At 41.1% G+C, this 20,367-nt stretch overlaps 4 protein-coding genes across 14 annotated transcripts; 1 reads left to right on the top strand and 3 right to left on the bottom strand.

Annotated features, from left to right (window-relative positions):
* Positions 1 to 1,143: 1,143 nt before the first annotated feature.
* Positions 1,144 to 2,720, bottom strand: LOC136354923 (uncharacterized). Its single transcript, XM_066306778.1, has 3 exons — positions 2,240 to 2,720; positions 1,992 to 2,092; positions 1,144 to 1,867 (listed from the first exon to the last, which is right to left on the bottom strand). The coding sequence occupies exons 1-3, from the start codon at positions 2,335 to 2,337 to the stop codon at positions 1,338 to 1,340; spliced, it is 729 nt and encodes a 242-aa protein (XP_066162875.1). The 5' UTR covers positions 2,338 to 2,720; the 3' UTR covers positions 1,144 to 1,337.
* Positions 2,721 to 3,188: 468 nt separating this feature from the next.
* Positions 3,189 to 10,668, bottom strand: LOC4325126 (uncharacterized). Of its 10 annotated transcripts, none has more exons than XM_066310659.1 (18): positions 10,358 to 10,668; positions 10,034 to 10,099; positions 9,408 to 9,511; positions 9,272 to 9,310; positions 9,084 to 9,146; positions 8,553 to 8,627; positions 7,470 to 7,535; positions 7,324 to 7,366; positions 7,133 to 7,181; positions 6,291 to 6,384; positions 6,153 to 6,205; positions 5,278 to 5,362; positions 4,939 to 5,041; positions 4,770 to 4,862; positions 4,232 to 4,298; positions 3,908 to 3,974; positions 3,767 to 3,820; positions 3,189 to 3,651 (listed from the first exon to the last, which is right to left on the bottom strand). In XM_066310659.1, exons 2-18 carry the CDS (start codon positions 10,095 to 10,097, stop codon positions 3,517 to 3,519), a joined length of 1,254 nt encoding a protein of 417 aa, XP_066166756.1. In that variant the 5' UTR covers positions 10,098 to 10,099; positions 10,358 to 10,668; the 3' UTR covers positions 3,189 to 3,516. The 10 variants fall into 10 exon arrangements, with proteins under 10 accessions (XP_066166756.1, XP_066166748.1, XP_066166753.1 ...); XM_066310651.1 differs by having other exon boundaries at positions 4,190 to 4,298; positions 10,537 to 10,668; XM_066310656.1 differs by having other exon boundaries at positions 10,537 to 10,668.
* Positions 10,669 to 10,752: 84 nt separating this feature from the next.
* On the top strand, positions 10,753 to 17,769 carry LOC4325125 (uncharacterized). 2 transcript variants are annotated; one of them, XM_015762442.3, is made up of 8 exons: positions 10,753 to 11,313; positions 11,795 to 12,133; positions 12,548 to 12,690; positions 13,818 to 14,089; positions 14,401 to 14,555; positions 14,656 to 14,918; positions 16,133 to 16,195; positions 17,266 to 17,769. In XM_015762442.3, the coding sequence occupies exons 2-8, from the start codon at positions 11,839 to 11,841 to the stop codon at positions 17,521 to 17,523; spliced, it is 1,449 nt and encodes a 482-aa protein (XP_015617928.1). In that variant the 5' UTR covers positions 10,753 to 11,313; positions 11,795 to 11,838; the 3' UTR covers positions 17,524 to 17,769. The 2 variants fall into 2 exon arrangements, with proteins under 2 accessions (XP_015617928.1, XP_025880276.1); XM_026024491.2 differs by lacking the exon at positions 11,795 to 12,133.
* Positions 17,770 to 17,966: 197 nt separating this feature from the next.
* Positions 17,967 to 20,066, bottom strand: LOC4325124 (uncharacterized). Its single transcript, XM_015762496.3, has 5 exons — positions 19,596 to 20,066; positions 19,350 to 19,490; positions 19,140 to 19,259; positions 18,399 to 18,494; positions 17,967 to 18,207 (listed from the first exon to the last, which is right to left on the bottom strand). The coding sequence occupies exons 1-5, from the start codon at positions 19,830 to 19,832 to the stop codon at positions 18,094 to 18,096; spliced, it is 708 nt and encodes a 235-aa protein (XP_015617982.1). The 5' UTR covers positions 19,833 to 20,066; the 3' UTR covers positions 17,967 to 18,093.
* Positions 20,067 to 20,367: the final 301 nt, after the last annotated feature.

Raw genomic sequence — 20,367 nt, 5'->3', positions numbered from 1 at the left:
TGCACATAATCAAAAATCATACATAAAACGAAGATGAAGATGAAGATGAAGATTAAGTTTTTTTTTTACGTAAAACAAAGTGATATTAACGTATGATTGATTAAGTTTTAATTATTACAAACTTGAAAAATAGATTAATATGATATTTTAGAGCAACTTTCATATTGAAAATTTTCACACGAAACGTATCGTTTAACGATTTAAAAAGCGTGCCACGAAAATCCAAATTTTCATCCTCTACTTTTAGAAGAAACGAACAGGGCCGTCCGTACACACTGGTAAGGATAATTTTATCATCTTTGAATGGGATATGGATCAGGTGCAGTCAGTGACTGCACCCTAAGCAGTAGCAGTACGCATCGTTGGATACAAGCTGGACGGCCTAGATCACGTATTGACTGTTCACACTACTGTAGCAGTAAACACTGTAGCACGAATTACTGTTCACATGGTTACTGTAGCTACGAATCAAGACCATTGATCGCAAAAATGGATGGCCGATGTTGCGTGCAGTTGCTAAGTTGCAGTTACTACTGCAACTGCACCTGATCCGAATTCCTTTGAATGACCTGTGGAAGGATAGTTTTTGTACCTCGAAGCAGTGAAAAATGTAAGTAACTTAATTTTTTTCATAAAATAAATACCAACAAACTAATTATGTGCCGTAACATAATTAGATAAAATTTAAAGATACCCATTGTTTTAGTTTTATATTTCATAATTTAGACCACTCTCTAGTCTCTACCTCTATGTGTAGGTGCATAGCTAAAAATAATGTATTCTAGGGATGGGTGTGATAGAATATAAAGGCATGTTGTTGAAAAATAGAGGAAAATATAGAGTACAAACCTAGAAACTACGGGCCTATTCACTTTTGATGCCATTTTCAACCTTACCAGATTTTGGTAAAGTTGCCAAAAAAATAGCTATATTTAGTTTGCTACCAAATTTTGATAACTATATAAGAAATCCTGCCAAATTTTGGTAATTTTGGCAACGCCAAAATTTGGTAAGGTTTTTTTTTTTCATCAAAGTAAACAGGCTCTACATATGATGAAAAAGTGACATCTAAGATTTGTTCATATCATCCAAAGTAAAATATTTACTACTCTGATACTTAAGTTTTAGCGAGAGTAAAAGTTTTACGATTTACATCATATTTGTGGTTTGAACTATAGATTTTCCCCGAATAACAACAGAGACAGTGTGATTCAGATGGAATATATCTAAGTTGGAGATGCGAGACAAGAATATATTTGAGTAAAGGAACATATTTAAACCATCAGATTCCCGCGCGCGCCATGGCCACTCGGCGGCGACGGGACGAACACCTTTGATCACATCCTCCTCGACGACGACCCGACACGCCGGAGACGCCGGCCTCCGCCGCCGCCGCCGCTCTCCCCATGGCCATGGCTGCTCCTGCTCCTCCTCGCCGCCGTGGCCACCGCCTTCTCCTTGAAGCTCGCCGGCCTCAGCCGCAGAGACCGCCGCATCCGCTCTTGCTTCCTCGCGCCGCCGCCGCCACTCCTCCCGTGGCGCCGGCGGCCGCCACCGTACTCCCCGCCTCCGGTGGAGGAGGAGCCCCCCTCCTCCTCCTCCTCCTCCTCCTCCTCCTCATTGGAGCTCCAGCCGAACCCCGACGACGAGCCGCCCCATCCTCCTCCTCCTCCTCTTCCTTCCTCCACGTCGTCGTCGCGGCGGCGGCGGCGCCCGCGGCGCACGCGCCTGGTGCTCCGCAGCGCGCGCCAGAGGTAGCACGGCGCGGCCGCCATGGCGTGGCAGCAGCAGGAGCACGCCGCCATGGCCGTCTTGCAGGCGCTCTTGAGCACGCACTTGCCGCCGAGCTTCCACATCACCAGCAGCACTGCGAATCAAATCAAATCATCGAAATATCAATTAACACGCTGCTAGATTAATTTAGAACAAACTTGGATGAAATTTAGTATAGAATTCAAACAAAAAAAAACGCTACGAGTAGCAAAACTTACTGAGGTAGGAGAGGACAAGGAACAGGATGAGTTTGCCGAGGCTGAGCGCGCAGAGATGGTCGATGAAGCAGAACGCGTCCCATGTTCCCGCGCAAACGCCACTAGAAGATGATCAAGAATTAATTTAAATAACAACAACAACAACAAAATCAGCGCGCGATTAATTTGAACAACATTTACACGGATTATTCTTCTCATCGGACGCAAGAACATCAATTTCAGTAAAAAAAAAAAACAGAAGTTCTTACTCGCAGGAGACGTCTAAGAGGGATCGGAATGGCGCGAACAAGGTGTTGCCGAAGAAGGCGGCGACGCCGTTCGCCGCCGCGCCGACGGCGTTGCCCATCGATCGTCCGTGTGTCAGGTGAGGGTGAGAGAGTGTGGTTGCACGAACCGAATAACGAAGGTAATTAAACCGCCTTCAACAAAAAATCACCGCTGCTTGCTTGGTCAGTTAGGATATGATGATGACGACGGCGCTCGATCCAACGCTGAAGGGGATTCGGCGACGGTGGAGGACGCGGGGGATCGGCGGCGGCGATCTGGGAGGGGAGGGAGGTGTGGGTGCCGCGGCGGATTGCGGAGGCGGAGGGGGATTCGCGACGGGTGCGGGAGAGAGGGCGGCGGCGGTTGGCGATTTGGCGTAGGCGCGCGCGGAGGGAGAAGGGCGCGCGATTTGGTGGATCCCGCGTGCGCGATTTTCCGGCTAGTTGATTCTGATGCATGCGTTGGATGTGAGCGAGATGATCTGGACCGTTGAGCGATGAATAAAAAGAATGAGTGGTGAGTAAAACTATTTATTGAACTACAGGGTAAATATATGATCACGGTTTGAAATTTCGGTAATTTCGCCCCCTACCGGCAAGCTCAAATCTCACCTGAAATTTTCAGTTTTTTTTTTTTTTGCATTTTTTTTGAATTTGGTCAAATTTTATTCGAATTTAATCAAAATCAGTCAGTTTCAAATAATTTTGGCCAAAAAAAATTTCTGAAATTACCGAAATTTCGGTCTCCCCCGACAAAAAAAAAACTGATTTCGAAATTGAAAACCCTAGATATGATAGATGTTGACATCCGTGACTTTTGGTTTTGGATGTACGTCGGACTATTCATCATCTTATATTAAAAAAAATAATGTAAGTATGCAAAAAAAATATAAAGTCATGCTTTTCTTTAATAATAAAACAAATAACAAAATAAATTATAATTACATAAGTTTTTTAATAAGATAAATCATTAAACATATGTCCAAAGTCAATAATGTTGAGCATTAAAAACTGGAGGGAGCACTATCTAAGAACAGAGGTCTAGTATCTGCTAATGAGCATGCACGTCGATCGGATGGCGATGACGATGGTGGCATGCTGAATGATCCACCACCACAATTCATAACACCATCTAAGCTGAAAAGATGATAAGCAATGCTTCGGAAGCTCAACTGCAGATGAAGTGCAGAGTTTGTCTGATTACAGAATACTTCAAACTTACAAAAAAGCAACCCTCAAAAACTAAAGCATCGTTCAGTTCAAAGTGATCCGTATCTCCTATCTTTGGTGCCATGCTCTGCTGCTTGTGAGGTACCAGGCATGCGTTCCCATGATGCTTGGCTTGCATGGTTTCCGCCATGATCATCTGCTCTCATGTAGCTTGGTCCACCAACCTGATCACAAACGATTAGGTTACAAATAAGTATTTTGGCATTTTATTATATGATTATTAATTACTTTGTCATATGGCAATGAGCAGGTAGTTCAGATAAAAGTTTCAACACTTACCGCATCTAGGAAGGCAGACAAGATGGTCATCCCAGGCAGCGCATATAAACCAGACTGAAATTGGCGCAAAGGTGCCATTTATCAAGACAATTCTGCACAGTATTGCTTATAAGATTTTTGTTTTACAGAATAAAATTTTACCTGATGTTGGACACGTGTTTTGTAGATGAAACCTCCACAACAAAGTAGACTTGACAACACAATGAAGCTGCATGCCCATAGAAAAACAGTAAAAAATCGATGAATAGAGCGTCAGAGGAAAACTAATTGCAACAAAGATGTTTACGAAAGAATCTGAGGTGGTCACTGTGAAGCTAGTTTATAAGGCCCAGGACAATTTATACATATGAAACAAACGATTCCAAATTTGAGGAAGAGCTAATTTCAGAAAACAGACTTTGTAATTCATGGTACGATATATACCATTGCTGTGAAGCTAATTTACAAAGTTCAAGGCACACATACATGCAAGAAATAATCCCAAATGTTGCCCAGCCTCTCATTGGATTACTCTCTTTTTCTTGTATATGAACTACACAAACAAACAAATGCATAACTCACAGGGTAATCAAACTGAAATATATCTGTGCATTTTTGAACAAGGAAGATGAGAATTGTAAGACTAATCAACTAACTTTTGTTCACCTTGCTTGTATCACAATACTAGTTATATGCAGCTTTTAGTAGTTATTCATCTTCAAGATAAATATAATAAACTAATGATTGCCATAAATATCTTGACTTCTTGACTTCAAGATAGGAACACACTTGTCCAATCTACAGAGCAAATATTCAGATGGTGCTAATCATAGAATTGCAAACTACACTAAGTTAAAATGAATGTTAGTTTTTTTTATTTTTCTTAAATTTATGTCCCATATTATTGAAAACTAAACCCATCGGATTTCTAACGTACGAAATTTTCTCAATTGAAATGTGTCTAAATGCGACTAGAAGTCAATATGCACTTATGTAGAACTGACAATTATGTGGTCGAACCAACCACATTCTTTGGTGAGCGTAAATTCAATTGGATCATAGCCTTCTACTGGAATCAAAATGTTGACCTCATAAGGACTGCTCCGCGCGATTTCACCTACAAAATATAGAAAACAAGCTCATACATTGAATGTATCAATGCATCTGTTCGGAGAGACAAGGATGCAACTAACATCTCCAGATCACATTCAGAATTGTAGGGGACAGGGTAGTAGGCATAGCACCGTTGGTCCCTGATCCTGTCAGTGTCACATCAAGCCCTTTAACTGGATTAACCTGGTTCAATAAAATGGTTTAAAAGTTACATGTATACAGTACAGTTCTACTAATGACAACTGCAGTATTATTATCAACTAAGCTAGGCTTGACTGCACTGATGAAGTGGTCACTAACACGGAGCAACATACAACATCACAAAAGTACGAAATCTGATGGGAAAAAAACATTTCATCAATGAAGAAAAACATATGGAAAAAGTGTTGTTTTTATGGCCTAAATCCTTTTTTCCCTACCTTCAAGGAAGGTTTTCCAACAAGTCCTGAGAGTGAAAACACTGCACTAAGATACAGGGATACATGACTCTGCTCACCCTGAAAGCTGCACAGAAAACAGAATAATGCAATGGAAATTACATGTAAATAATGTAGCGGTTGTTTAAAATTTCACAGCAGAAATTCTGGGAGTTTAGGACTAGTTGAAAATTTTCACATGTACTGGGAAATAACAAAAAATATATCTATATATATTGTGTTACATTCATCCAATCAACCATTTTAGGACTATCCATCACTCAATCACGTTTTGAATCATGTCCAAGTTTTTCTTACATAATATGCATCAGAATAAGCTTTGATTATTACCCTGTCCGACCTACATTTATTTCAGCACCTACTTGGATCCACTAATAGCACCAGAATTCATGGCAAAACAACAAACTCTAGTTTTTGACTTGAACATATGGCATTTTGTTTAAAGACTTCCCTTCCATCCATGCATTTGGATGGATATGGGGTGTTTCATTTAATCATCCCCCCCCCCCAAAAGTTCCCACAATGACAGGTCAGTGCCTGAGTGGTCTAGCCCATGCCATGCATCTGTTGTAGCCACTAAGTAACAAACTGGTTACTCAAGCAACTAGATCACCCCACAGACAGAGACAGCTGGGTCCAACCAACCATATAGGCTTTATACTTAATAACTTACAGAAATCCCACCTAAAAACAAGTCAACCCTCTCTAGGCACTGCATCCTATATTAAGCCTGATGAAAGTTCTTTTCTGAAAGCAATCAAAGTGTCCAATTACGTATTTTCTATTCAGATAAGCTGAAGCTTAAATAGGCCAACATCATCTAATTAAAAGTTAACAATACTTTGACAGGATAATACCTGAACTCATGATGAGATTGCTCAAATCCCAGTTGAGTCAATCCATTATAAACCTAGGGTAACAAAATTACTTGTAAAACAAACTGAAATAATAGTTAAGATCCCCAAAAATAAGAAAAGCCAATCAGCCAACATTACCAACTCTGATGACCGGGGATGGAATCCGACAGTGAAACCCTTAAATACTCTTGGACCACTTTTAGGACATGGGATAGCAAGTTCAACAGTCACCCTGACAGAAAGATCACATTTAGCCACCAGTCAAGCACACACTAGAATCAATCAAGTAACACCATAATGCTATAAACATATATAAGAACATATAAAAAAGGAGTAAAACAAAACAACAAGAAGCAATCACAGATTTGAAATATATATCATACTCAATGTTCAAACTTTATTTTCTTTGATTTTAGAGAATCATGTTTATATCAGTCATATTCTCTACAAAGTTTGGCACCATTCTGTTCAAAGCAATTTACATGATTACATCCTTGTCCATCTATTCCTCTTCTTGTGTCTAAAAAAGTTTGTGCTAAACCGCTTCAAAGTTTAACACAATATTGTCTTTCGTTTTACAAGATATTATCATGGCATGCTAACAGCATGGGAACAACTTGGATGAGAAGACCTAGACTCAATAGTAATCATGGTTTCCTCTAAAAAAATAGTAATCTTGGTTCAATTATTCTGTTTACTAGCGAACATAAAATTTTTTGGAATCCGGTTACTACTTCCACACTAATAGTTCTATACAAATGAAAACATCCCCAACTCTTACAAGTTTTTTGAATACAGCAAGGGAGAGCCTGGCAGTTAGTACTTAGTACATCAAACATAAAATAGGGATGGGATGCATTTACAAGAAACTAAAAAGGAAAATTAGTATAGGCAGTAGGCACTGGGTAAAATCCACAACTACTGCATCAATTATCAGAAAGAAAACTTCACCCAAAATGCAAATAAAGTAAACTGGTTACCTGCACATCAGTTCATCATAAGATATACTACAGATGCATCCTTGTTTGCCTATAATAAAGTTATCAATTTTAGTTAGTACTCCCCGCAAGAATCAGAAACTTGTTATATGCAGCCAACCATAATCAAATTTTAGTTAGTACTCCCCCCAAGAATCAGAAAGGTGTATGGAAAATAAGAAAAATCAACAGACCTTTGCATTCTTTATTTGGGCATTGACCGCATATGATGTTTACCTGAAATATGTTCAGAAATGCATCCACAAGCCTAAATTGGGACCACAAAAATCCGAAAAGTAGTGAAAATAAGAAAGAAGCTGATCAGAATTTAGACACAAACCTGTGATGTGCGGCCCATCTTCTCAAAAGTAGTTTCACAGTGCACTAGATCTCCATATTGGAATGTCTGGAGTTGCAAGTATGGAATTAGAACATGCATGCTGATTAAGTTAGTGTTATGATGGTAATCAAATCTGTTCATGAATATATTTACAGTCTAATTGTGATGCAACACAAGAGAACTAAGCTGTATGAATGGAGATCATAAGTCAACAACAATCATTCTTATGTATAATGGCTTATGTATCATTTATGCCTTTCTGTTAACCCCAATGAACTGTTTAGATTTTATAATCATTCTTATGTTCCAAAATGTTCACACTTCACAGGCAGTGTTACTTCCATGTAGCCTTCTCTTTTCAGTTTGATCACTACTGAGTTTGTTCTAGCCAGGAATTATTGCTAAGGGAAGAGAGATGGGATTACAGAGAGATATCCCGTGAAAAGGAGGAAAACCCACCAAGTCTCCTTTGGGAAAAAGAGGTAGAGAAATATTAGAATACCTAGAAGAGGTATTTTTCTGTTAGAATTGAGTTATCTTATCCGTCATCCATCTTTTCTCGAACCACAAATGATATTTAACTTTATATCATGAATTCATAATCCCTGTCCAATCTTTCTTATCCTTAAAGCAAATGGACCTACAAAGGAGAAAGTAGCGCATATTTGAGTTGCAGAAAACTGGAACCTGGGTGATGGGAGTATATACACCCATACCTGCCAGGCTGCCACCATGCTAGGTTCAGGCCTTTGCTACTTATGAGAAAATTCGAGCATGTCAATTAGAAAGGATGGGAAATGAGGCACATACGAGAGAGCTTATAAACCACATGTATCAGTCTGAAACATTATTACCAACATAGTAAATGCAGAATAAGGCACAAAGACATCATGGGATTTTTCTTGAAAACCAGATGCCAGCAAACCTACCAAAACCTCTGACCCCTAACAGGTCTAAGAAAATCTCAAGGAATGTTATATACTTATATTGAAGGTGAAGCCTCGTCCTCAACTATGTGGTAATGAGTTATTGTAGCCATTACTTTGTTGTAGAGAAAAATGATTCAAATTCATGAAATGTTACCTGAATAAAGTCAATAGGCTGTGAACCAGTTATAAAAGAGCGAGAACTGATAAAACGTCCAAAGTCCGTATATCCCTGAAACAGGTGAGCAAATGCACTGCCTTATTCACATAATGGCCAAGACAAAAAGATTTGATGACGAAATTGATAATACTGACCATGTATATCAAAATAATAAATTAGAACGACCAGAAGCTACAAATGTATGTCGGCACCATGGAAAATAAACATATTTAAATACAATAGTGTGCATATAGCAGGGTGAAACTAAATAGGATAGATAAGCAGATGGATGATGAGTAATTGCTCTCTTCGTTTACCAATATATCATTGTATAATGAGCAATTCTTCTGCAAATGATATTTTGGTACAGTATGAATGATTATTGTAATTGATAGAATATTGAGGAACATCTAAGTTTGATGAACATGTATTGTTTTCACCAGATTCTCATTCTTATCTGAATTTTTCCTTTTAAGAATACAATGCGACGGTTTTAACCATTAGAAATGGCATTTCATGATGTCATACCGCTTGAGATCTTCTCTGCACATCTTTGCAGAACTGGACAACCAAATCAGAAGGTACTGAGCCCTGACACAATGATAATGTAACATGAGCCTATATCTGGATACACTTGCCCTAATCCCATAATTGAATCCTAGTGTAAGTAGGCTAGAAGAATATTCAGCATCTTGTAGATAATTTCTGGTAATCACCTTTTCATTATATTCAAAGTTCTTCCCGATTAGATCTGCCTGGCAGCAGGTTAGGAGACAACAATTCGAAAGAATTTGATGTTGTTTCAATTTTCAAATATATAAGTGAATATCACAATAAATGGAACAAGGATACAAAGTCCACAAGGCGGCTATTGTTGTCGAAGGTAAAACAGTTTGAATTCGGAACAACAACGATAGCAGTGGCTGGCCACTGCATGAAGGTAACCACTAATAACACTGTAGAATGAAACAAAAATTATAAAGAACTGCCACAACCAATAACTATCATTGGTTAACAACAACTAATGTCAGACTTCAGTTGACACAAACACAAACACGTGTGTTAACAAAATGAAAGTAAGTGTAGGAAAGGAAATGTATGTGTGGAAATTAGAATTTTGTGGTGTGTATTAAACATATAATTTTGTGAATTATCAAACAAGAAATGGCTGTTGCATAAAGTTTTTCAGAACACTAATATGCAATGTATACTTCAAGAAATACTTCCAGTTACATGTTTCTTCAGTCAATTGGATTTTTGTCTTCAGCAGAACTTAACCTCACATTGCACTAGGCTTTCTACACACCAAGAACCTTTCAATTTCCCCACACCCATTTCATTTTGGAAGTTGGCTTCAGACTTCTAACAGGAAAGCCTAGTTTGGAGGCAAGGTAGACCGCACAAAACAGTCCATAAATTTCAAAAGTAAAGTAGACACTTACATAGTTCTTTCAAAAGCATAAGATGCATAATAGTACCTTTGATCAACGAATGAATGACACTCGCAGGACAGGAAGCCAATGTTTCCCAGCCTGCCAACATCCCTATTCAGTTTCAAACAACAATTCCCAGTTATAAACTTAAATATACTTTCAATGTACGGTGATTCATCGTCCAAAGAATGAAACTGCGCATGAACATGCACAGATTCTGATGTAATGCTATTCGCTTTGGTGTTGAAAGAAAAATCATGAAACCGAACTTGTGCAAATCGAGCTGCGGCGAAGAAGAGAGAAATGTAGGGAAAGGTAGTGGGCTAATGGGATAAACCCGTCTCGTGGATGGCGCTGCAAACAGAGCACCTGATTGAGGCAGCCCCAGTGGCAGGACGACGGCGGCGGCGGCTTCCCGGAATCGCGCCGACGGGCACGTCGGAGACCCCCACCCTCACGGCGGAGTTGAATGGCTCAGGCGAACTCGACGGACTCTCATGGCACCGCTCGGAAAATCTGGTTTAGGGGATAGGGCAGCGAGAACTCACCGGCGTCACCGCGGCGTTCGAGGGTGGGTGGCCGGCCGCCGGCGGCGATAGGCGGAGGGGCGCACGAGCCGCCGCGAGTGTGCGCCACCGCCACCGCCACTCCACTCCAGTCCACCGGCAAGCGGATAGACCAAAGAAAATAATAAAAATATCAATAAAGAAAAGCACCTCACAAATCATGCGAATTCTAAACCGTTGGATCGCTTTAAGATTCGTGCTGGCATTTCTAACCCTAGCCCTCGCCTCGTCCTTCCAGGCCGCCGCCGCCGCATCCTCTCGCACGCGGCTGCCTCCGCCGCCGCCCCACGCGCCGTCTCCCGGACTCGCCGGCTGGCCGGAAGGGGTCAACGGCGCCGGCGAGCCCCCCTCTCCCCTCCCCCGGCCGGCCTCCTCCCCTACCCCCTACCCCCCTCTCTTCCCCAATGGACGGCGCGAGTGCCCCCGCCCCGCCATCTTCCCCGTCTCCGACGGCTTCCCGCCGCCGTATCCGTCACCACTAGCCACCGCCTCCTAACCACTAATCGCCGTCTCCTAGCCGTTTGCCCCCGCCGCCCCCGCTGACGCCGGCCCACAGCCCTCCTCCATCCCCGTGGGCCGCGGCTTTGGCGCCGCCGCCGCCGCCTCGCCGCCCGCCCGTGTCCACCGCCAGCCGCCGGGCCGCCGCCTCCCCCCAACCCAGGACCCTAAACCCTAATTCCATTGCTTTCGTCAGGGTCGCCGGAGTTGGAAGAGAAGAGCTAAGGTCGCCGGAGCACGAATCTCAAAGCAAACCCCAAGGTTAGTAATCTGCATGATTTTGGCCTCAAAAATCATTCGCCAGCCATTTAGCCATTCCGATAAAGGAATCGAGTAAATTTAGAAAAACTATTTAGCACATGACACGGTTTAAAAGTTTAAAAAAGCACAATGTTAACATCCTCTTATATCAAATTTAAATAAATGGATGTAACATTTATTATATCGCATATATGAATAAACAATTTATAAATTTGAGATGTGATTGTAAAAAAACAATACTACGATAGATCAAAGATAAAATAATCATTGGTGTGGTTTTATGAAGTTTTATAACTATAATATCCGAGGTTACTACATGTCATACGCCAAAAGTACTGTGTATATTTTTAACTTTTTTTTACATGTATTTTTCTTAACTTGGACATAATAATAAATGAGGTTTTAAGAGACTTACTTAAAGAAATAATAAAATAAATTAAAATAACACAAAGCGCTAAAATGATGGGCTTGCGAAATCCAGGCCGTCCGTTCGATCCATACAACCCCGCCCCGCACCGGTCTGCGATGGCGAAGCCCTCGTCGGCGGCGGCGGCGTCGGGCGGCGGCCGAGGCCCGGCCCACCACCACAGGACCCGCCTCCTCCTCCTGCTCCTCCTCGCCGTCGCCGCCTGCGCATCCACCGCGGGCTTCCTCCTCTGCGGCGCCATGCTGGACCCCTGTGACGTCGACGCGCGCAGGGGCTCGGGCTCGTCGGCGGCGGCCGTCGCGACCACCCGCACCGGCGCCGTCGCAGGGAACCCCCTCGAGTTCATGAGGTCCAAGCTCATGCTGCTCGTCTCCCACGAGCTCTCCCTCTCCGGTAAGGAGTAGCAGTGTGCTTCAGTATATTCTGTTGAGGAATCTTGCGATTTGTTCATGTTACCTTTTGAGAATGCGATGCCTCCAAGATCGTTATATGGATTTTATTTCCAGTAGCAAACAGACTGATAGGAAAGTGAAATTTCTACTCCCAGTGCTCAGCACGAACTCATGATCCCTGAAAAGGAAAAAAAGAAAAACTGGAAATTCGGATTATCACAGATCACAAATAAAATTGTCGTATGCGTCGCTCTGCTTGAGTTGTTTATAAGCGGGAAACTTAGTTTGGAAGTTTTAGCATATCTACGCAGTTCTCATTGTCACAGATCTCATAGAATTGTTTGCTGTTAGTGACATCTGTAACTATGTCTGATTGTCTACTGGTGTTACTGGAAACACTTTTGTTTTGATGCAGGGGGACCATTGTTACTGATGGAGTTGGCATTTCTTCTGCGGCAGGTTGGTTCGCAAGTGGTGTGGATAACAAACCAGAGATCGGAAGAAACAAATGATGTTACATATAGCTTGGAGCATAAGATGTTGAGCCATGGAGTGCAGGTATGTTCTACGCTACTTAGTTCTGCAAATTACCCGTATGTCAGCAGAATATCTAATAGGAGTTCACCTCGGTGAAAGCCACCGCCATGCTATTCAACACTACCTTAAAATATGGTCCAGGATATCATTTGTTCGGATTGGAAGTTAGATATGAAAAATAACTTTTTTTTCTGTTCAGTTTGATAATTGGACTTTAAAGCAAAGTTCGATGGGCAAAAATGGAATTTCTTCAATGAATCATAGTGTAAACAAAATTGTTGAATAAATCATCTTGTGGGAAACAAGAAATTGAATTACCACAATGTAATGTTTTAGTTCTGAATTAGAACCTATTTAAATTTTTAGAGAATACTAGATTGATTGTTTATGTTGAGTCACACAAGAAGGCACAATGGAATAAAATATTGCACGGTAAGGGAAAATAAAAGAAGGGTGGAAGTTTTCATATAACACTTGAAACTTCAAGGATCAAACAGTTCAGTATAAATTGGCATTAACTGTTTGATCCTTGAAACAACATCTTGTAGCATGCTGTGTCATGCTTTTGCTCATGTGCATTGTTGAGTCCTAATATAGACCAATATATATATATACATTCATTAAGACTAACAGGATTTCTTGTGGCTGGTCTAATCTTATCCCATCATTCATCTGCATGTTACTATATGCACAGAAGCCATAATATTTCTTGCATTGCAAATTTATAACTGATTAGTATATAGTAGTTATATACTACTTAAGATTGTTGATAAACCATATTGATGGGGTGATAAATAAATAGCTACAGATGAATTTACTCTGTTATTATTGTCTTGTAGTCTTGGAGTGTTAGTTTTGAGTTCTCTTGCTTGTTTATTTGTCAGTACTGCTAATTTTGATGTTCTACATACTCGTTGCAGTCCTATCTTGGTCTCATGTACTATGATTACCCTCTTAAATTTGTTCCAAATGGCTGTTTTCTCCTGAGATAATTACTTAAACGTTTGAAATAATTACTACGCAATATTTGATAGAATATGTTGGAGTACAAAAGAAAAACAGGTCCAAATACTTTCCCTTCTTTTGGCAGACTTAACAAACATTCCATGCTCTCGTCAATTTTCACACTATCACTGCTTGCTTCATAGGTATTACCTGCTAGGGGACATGAGGCGATTGATACTGCCCTAAAGGCTGATCTTGTTATCTTGAACACTGCTGTTGCTGGCAAGTGGCTTGATGCTGTCCTAAATGACCATGTTCCCCAAGTTCTTCCCAAGATTTTGTGGTGGATCCATGAAATGCGAGGGCATTACTTTAAGCTTGAATATGTCAAACATCTTCCTCTGGTTGCTGGAGCCATGATTGATTCTCATACAACGGCTGAATATTGGAAGACCAGGACTCATGACCGTTTGAAGTATGTGCAAAATTATTCACATTCTTTGTAATATAAATGCTGGATCATGTAACATTTGTCACCGTTTCTGCTTATTGGACTTGCTAGTGCTTTTATATTATTTACTGCCCTAGATGATGATAAACTTCTTTGGCCCTTTGCTTCTCTGCTGAACTCATTGGCAACTTTTCTCTTCTTCAATTAGCCTATATATGAGGTTTCACTCTATAAAATGAATCATGATAGCTATGATCAAATGCTTGTTCAATGCTTTTAAATTTCCTAAATTTGTACTTCGTTGTTATATAATTCTGATTTGCTTCCATGTAAAGAATACAGATGCCACAAACTTATGTTGTTCACCTCGGGAATAGTAAGGAGTTAATGGAAGTTGCTGAAGATAATGTTGCAAGAAGAGTCCTACGGGAGCATATCCGTGAGTTCCTTGGAGTACGGAGTGAAGATCTTGTGTTTGCAATAATAAACAGTATGCGCCATTTGCAGCTTCTTATCCCTGTTGTTATTCCAACTATATATGTATATATTGATTATACCAATTCATTTCTCTGATTGATGTTAAAATACAGGTGTTTCACGTGGAAAAGGGCAGGACTTATTTCTTCAAGCGTTTTATCAGGGTGTCCAGCTCATCGAACAGAAGAAGTTAAAAGTGCCCACAATGCATGCTGTAGTTGTGGGAAGTGACATAAATGCTCAGACCAAGTTTGAGACACAATTACGTGATTTTGCGGTGAAGAATGGGATTCAGGACCGGGTTCACTTTGTAAACAAGACATTAGCAGTGGCTCCTTATTTGGCTGCAACTGATGTGCTTGTTCAGAACTCTCAGGTGAGTAATAATTGTAATAACACTTCCATTTTCTCTTGTTTTCCCAGTTCAGTGGTGTTTCGTGATGCAAACTGTATGCCTTTTGTGTATTTGCAATTTTGCATCATAGTTTGTTATTTCTCTTCATATTCTTTGTGTGCGTATGTGCGCGTGCGTGGAATCAATCAACTGTTGGTTAAGTGAGTGTGCTGCTAGCAGAAAGTCAAGAATTTAATGTGATTTACAATTTTTCTGCCATTTTCTTTTTTTTTTGGGAGAGTTTTGAAGCACATCTGATTTTAAGAGTAATACTAACTACTATTTTTTTTTTCATCTGGGAACAGTAAGCTTGATAACTCGATAGGTTGAACCACTGTATTATGGAGTTAATTCTATTATTCTAGACTATTCTGTCAGAACTATTAGCCTGAATCCTAAATAGCATCCAACTTATCTTCATTGTCACAACATGCTTTTAAGTAACTTGACAGGAGATGTTATTTCTACATAGATAGTGCAGAATGCTTCAGTATATTGGCATAGAATGTTCAGCAATTGTGTTTATTCTCTACGCAATACTGACAAACCATTTTGATTACTTTCTCTAGCTTTTGATTTTTTACATGGTCTCATGCTCGGTCGCTCACCCATGAGGCCATAACCATGGTTATATGTATTGTTTCAGTGTGGCTAGGACTGCCTGTACCAATCACATTCATCAGTAAAATATCTGGAACTGTTGGTCCATTTTTTATTACTTGTTAATTGTTATGCCGCAACGATCAGTAATAATGCATATTTTTGCTTTTGTATGTTCCGTTATGGCTAACAGGCAATACCAGTCTCCAATTTTTAAGAACAAGACAGAAAAATAATATTGTTTTCGTCCAAATAAAAACATATATACTTGTATAGATTTGTTATTCCTGGATTTGCCTCCAATTTATCTATGGAATGTTTCCGTACAATAATAATGTCTAGATCAAGTCAATGAGCACATAGTTGAAAGCAATGTAAAAGTAGGGTATGGTCAGTCTGCAAATAGCTGAAAGGGCCTTAGCTCCAGATTGGTTTATGGGTGTGCCAGTTGCAAATGGTTCTGTTGGCACAGAGCCCTGCTCCTGATTAGGCACGTGGAGAATGCTGTATGTTAGGTATCAATAAGTAGAGCTCTTCAAAGCTAGAATATCCATAAGCTGATGTGCTTTTGTTTTTGCTGTTCTTTTCGTACTTAGGCCCGTGGAGAATGCTTTGGAAGGATAACGATTGAAGCAATGGCATTCAAGTTGCCAGTGTTGGTAAAACTCCCTCCCTCCCTCTCTTGAAGTGCTCCTAGTTATACCCCATTGATCCACAAACACAAATAGTTTTTGACTCACTAGTCTCGATGCAAGAGTTGAGTACAATTCTTTTTTTTATCAAAGTATATTAGAAACAAAAATATATCATAATTTTACTGGGGAATGCAAATCCAATGACACTAATTTCACATGATCCATTTCTATAACCTCACAGTTCAGTGGTCATGAATGATTAACTGCATAGATCTCAAGGTAACACGTACGTATTTATCGATGGAGGGAGTATAATTTTCTACTTCTATTAACCATCAATCTGCCAGCTAGAAAGCCTTACGCCCTTACCATAATATAGTTTGGAACAAAGGAATTTTATAAATACTCCCTCCACTCTAAAATATAAAAATATAAGTATTTCTAGGATTCAAAGTTTGTATCACAATATAAGCATTTCTGGGTCTGGGGCTCTATACATTTTCAGAAATACTTATATTTGGAATGGAGGGAACTGAGGGAGAAGTTCATTTCCCATGGGAGTCAAAAAAAAAAAAGGATTCCCACGTTCCAAAGGAGCCCTGGAATGTGGGCCAGTATGCCTCTGAATACAGAGTTATTATTGACAATCATGAGCCTTGGACTCAACTGTGGACTGTCTGACTGTCCCTACAAACCCTCGGCTCTTGAGCCTGCCATCCTCTGTTTCAGCCGGCATCTCCTGCCTCATGCTTCCATATGACAGGGTGTGTTTGGTTGCAAGCTACACTTTGCCACAGTTTGCCACGCCTAAGGTTAGGCAAATTTGACAGGTGTTTGGTTGTAGCCACAGTTGTGGCAAGATTCCCCTCCAACAAATTGGGTCCCACGTGTCAATGGCTCAAAAAAGTGTGGCAAGATTCCTTTAGGCTTAGTAAGTTGTGGCTAACAATTTGATCACCTCACCTTAGGCAAGGTGTGGCAACTTTTGTTGGCAAGTAATGGTAAAGTGTGGCTGGGAACCAAACAGCCCCACAATTTCATTGACTTGGGTTTAATGTCACACTGCACCCTCCTATATCTATCTATACTATCAGGGCACGGCGGCCGGAGGGACCACGGAGATCGTCGTGGACGGCTCAACCGGCCTCCTGCACCCCGCCGGGAAGGAAGGCGTCGCGCCCCTCGCGAAGAACATGGTAAGGCTCGCGAGCCACGAAGAGGACAGGGTCTCCATGGGTAGGAAAGGCTATGGCAGGGTGAAGGAAATGTTCATGGAGCACCACATGGCTGGTAGGATCGCGGCCGTGTTGCAGGAAGTTCTGAAGAAATCGCGGGAACATTCTCACTCTTGAGCTTTTGCTTTTTGTAGCGTCCAAAATGGCATTCTCAGTTTTCTGTGCTAACATGGAGTATGTAGATCCAGATTTTACCAAGTTTGGACTCGAGTTTGATTGTAACTTGCTGTCTGTTACATATGTCCATTCTTTTTCCTTTTTCTTCACGTAGCTTTATTATTTTTTTGGTTTACCTGGTTGGGGTTTAGTCATCCAACTTTACAACAACATTCTAATTGGTCAATTCTTCTTGTTGACGTGCAAGTAATCTTACTCTTAGCTGGTGTTTCTCTTCGCTGAAGTTGCGTTAGTGTTATCCGTGTACGTGTCAAGCTGAAAGTGAAATTTATCCTCTAACGCAAACTGGAAGAGTCGAGGAAATTGTTTCTCCAAATCTCTAAACACTTGTTTTATGAACCCACAAAAGAAATCGTTCCTAATTAATTCAGTGGGCAATTATATGGTAAAACTAATTAAATTACTAGAGTAGTACAAATCATCATATCCATTGTTTGAGACATTCTTGATTTCTTGCCATGAAACAATACTATGTTACAAGCACGGCTCGATCCCAAACAAGATTTTGCATCAATCGCCGGCAACTTTCGGCGCTGGTCTTTTCTTCCCCAGCTTGTGCCTGACCATCCTTAGGATCCTCAGGAACCAGTAGGCACTCACCAGCTGCAAGCCTGTCGCCATCGCCTTGTTGAAGAAGAAAAAAAAAGGATAAAAAACATCAGGTTTGTGTATATGTATAACTGTACAAGTACCATGCATGCAGAAAATGGTAGATGAGAATTTGGTATGCAGTTGAGATTCCGGTGCAACAGAGAGAGATTTGGACTGAATTGGTCAGATAATGATAATGGATATAGAATGGTGGATTGTGATACCTTAATGAGGATGGGGTTGTCTGCCGTAACGGTGACGTACGTGAGGTATGGCCCAAAACCCATTCGTGCCACCGAGAATATCACGGCGAATAAAATCTGCACATGCAAAGCGAATACACATGAGTTTCATTTTTTAAAAAAGTTTATTTAATTAAACCCAATAAATTTTATAAATTTCCTACAAGATTTGAGCTGATTTAGTTCAAAAACTAAAAACTACATCTATATATGTTTCGTGTTATAAGTCGATTTGACTTTTTTTTTCTAGTTCAATTTTAATTTTAATCAAGTTTATAGAAAAATATAACAATATTATTTTTACAGAAAACAAATATATTAAATGTTACACCCTCTGTTTTATATTATAAGTTATTTTGACATTTTTCCTAGTTAATTTTTTTTCGTTTGATCAAGTTTACAAAGAAATTTAGCAGCATCTACATCACCAAATTAGTTTACTAAATATGAAATTAAATATATTTTAATAATATATTTGTTTTGTATTGAAAATACTGTTATATTTTTTATAAACATAATTAAACCTAAAAAATTGAACCTAATTGGAATATGAAGCAAAGAGAATAGTTTTTCTGAACCTAATTTAGTGTGATGGATGCTGTTAGTTTTTTGGGTCAAACTTAAAAAAAACAAGGGTAAAATGACTTACAACATGAAATGAGGGAGTATAAAGCCGGAAAGTAAAAATAAAAAAAAAAGGATCGAGAGAACGTGTGTACGCACATCGACGAGGAGGTTGAGGTCGGTGTCCTTGATGCCGAACTCCTTGAGAATCTCGCGGAGATGCAGCAGCGGGCTGGAGATCTCCGTGACGAACAGGCTGGCCACCATCTCCGTCCCGCACTGTATTATCACGAATATTAGCAAAACTAACCCAGCTAGCCTCACTGCTGAATGATGCCAACTAAATTTAATAGTGGCTAGATAAATTACCCTCCGGTAGGCGAGGCCGGCGGCGATGCCGACGATGCTGACGAGGTGGTGCACGGTGTTGTCCACCCTGACGTCGTCGTTGAGGTAGCAGCACGCCGCGTCGTACACCATGTACGACAGCGTCACCGCCAGCGCCTTCATCTGCAGCCAAACCCACGACGACGACGACGGTGAGGAAGACGACGACGACCACCTGGCGTACGTATGTATTGTACGTATCGTTGTACGTGTAGGTATAATACGTACCTGGGGAGGGGAGGAGGCGGCGGCGAGGGGGGAGAGGGGGCGGGACCAGTCGGCGACGGAGAGGCAGGCGAGGGAGACGGCGGCGGCGGCGTGGGCGGCGGAGACGGCGCGGTTGCAGAAGTCGTAGGAGCGCTTGGGGAAGGCGCCGCGCGCCAGCAGGAACGCCGTCCACCAGAACGCCACCCCGGACACCACCCACCCCACCATCGTCGTCCCCTCCACCACCTCCACCTCCATCTCTCCTCCGATCCGATCTACACCACACCACACACAGTCGCCTCCGCGCCGCCGCAAATGCTGGCTCTCTGCGTGGCGGTGGATGCTGCTGCTTCGGGGTGGATTTGTTGAGGTCTTGAGGAGGGAATCGATGGGTGGATTAATGGGGGGGGGGGGGGGGGGGGGGGAGGGGAGGAGGCGGTTGGGGACGGGTACGGGTCGGAGTCAGGTTGGTTTGCTTGCGCGGAGGTCAGGAGGAAGAAATGGAGTGTGGTGGAATGATCATCAATATGGGAAAGGGACGCTACGCTACACGTCCGACCTGTTTCTGGGTTTTCTGCTGCTCGATTTCGATTTGATGATGGTAAGCGTGGGTGTACGTTAACCAGAAAAGCTTGTGCATGCTTGTCACGTTGGAGTAAAATATGGTAATCCCTCCGTTTTATATTATAAATCGTTTATTTTTTAAATTTTTTTTAAGTTTAACTAAGTTTATATAAGATACCTACTAATGTTTTTAATACAAAACAAATGTATTATCAAAATTTATTCAATG

The sequence above is a fragment of the Oryza sativa genome, chromosome 1, assembly GCF_034140825.1.
Source record: "Oryza sativa Japonica Group chromosome 1, ASM3414082v1".
Classification (NCBI taxonomy): Eukaryota; Viridiplantae; Streptophyta; class Magnoliopsida; order Poales; family Poaceae; genus Oryza; species Oryza sativa.
Note: the sequence above shows the minus strand (reverse complement) of the source record. Positions and strands in the feature narration are given on the sequence as shown.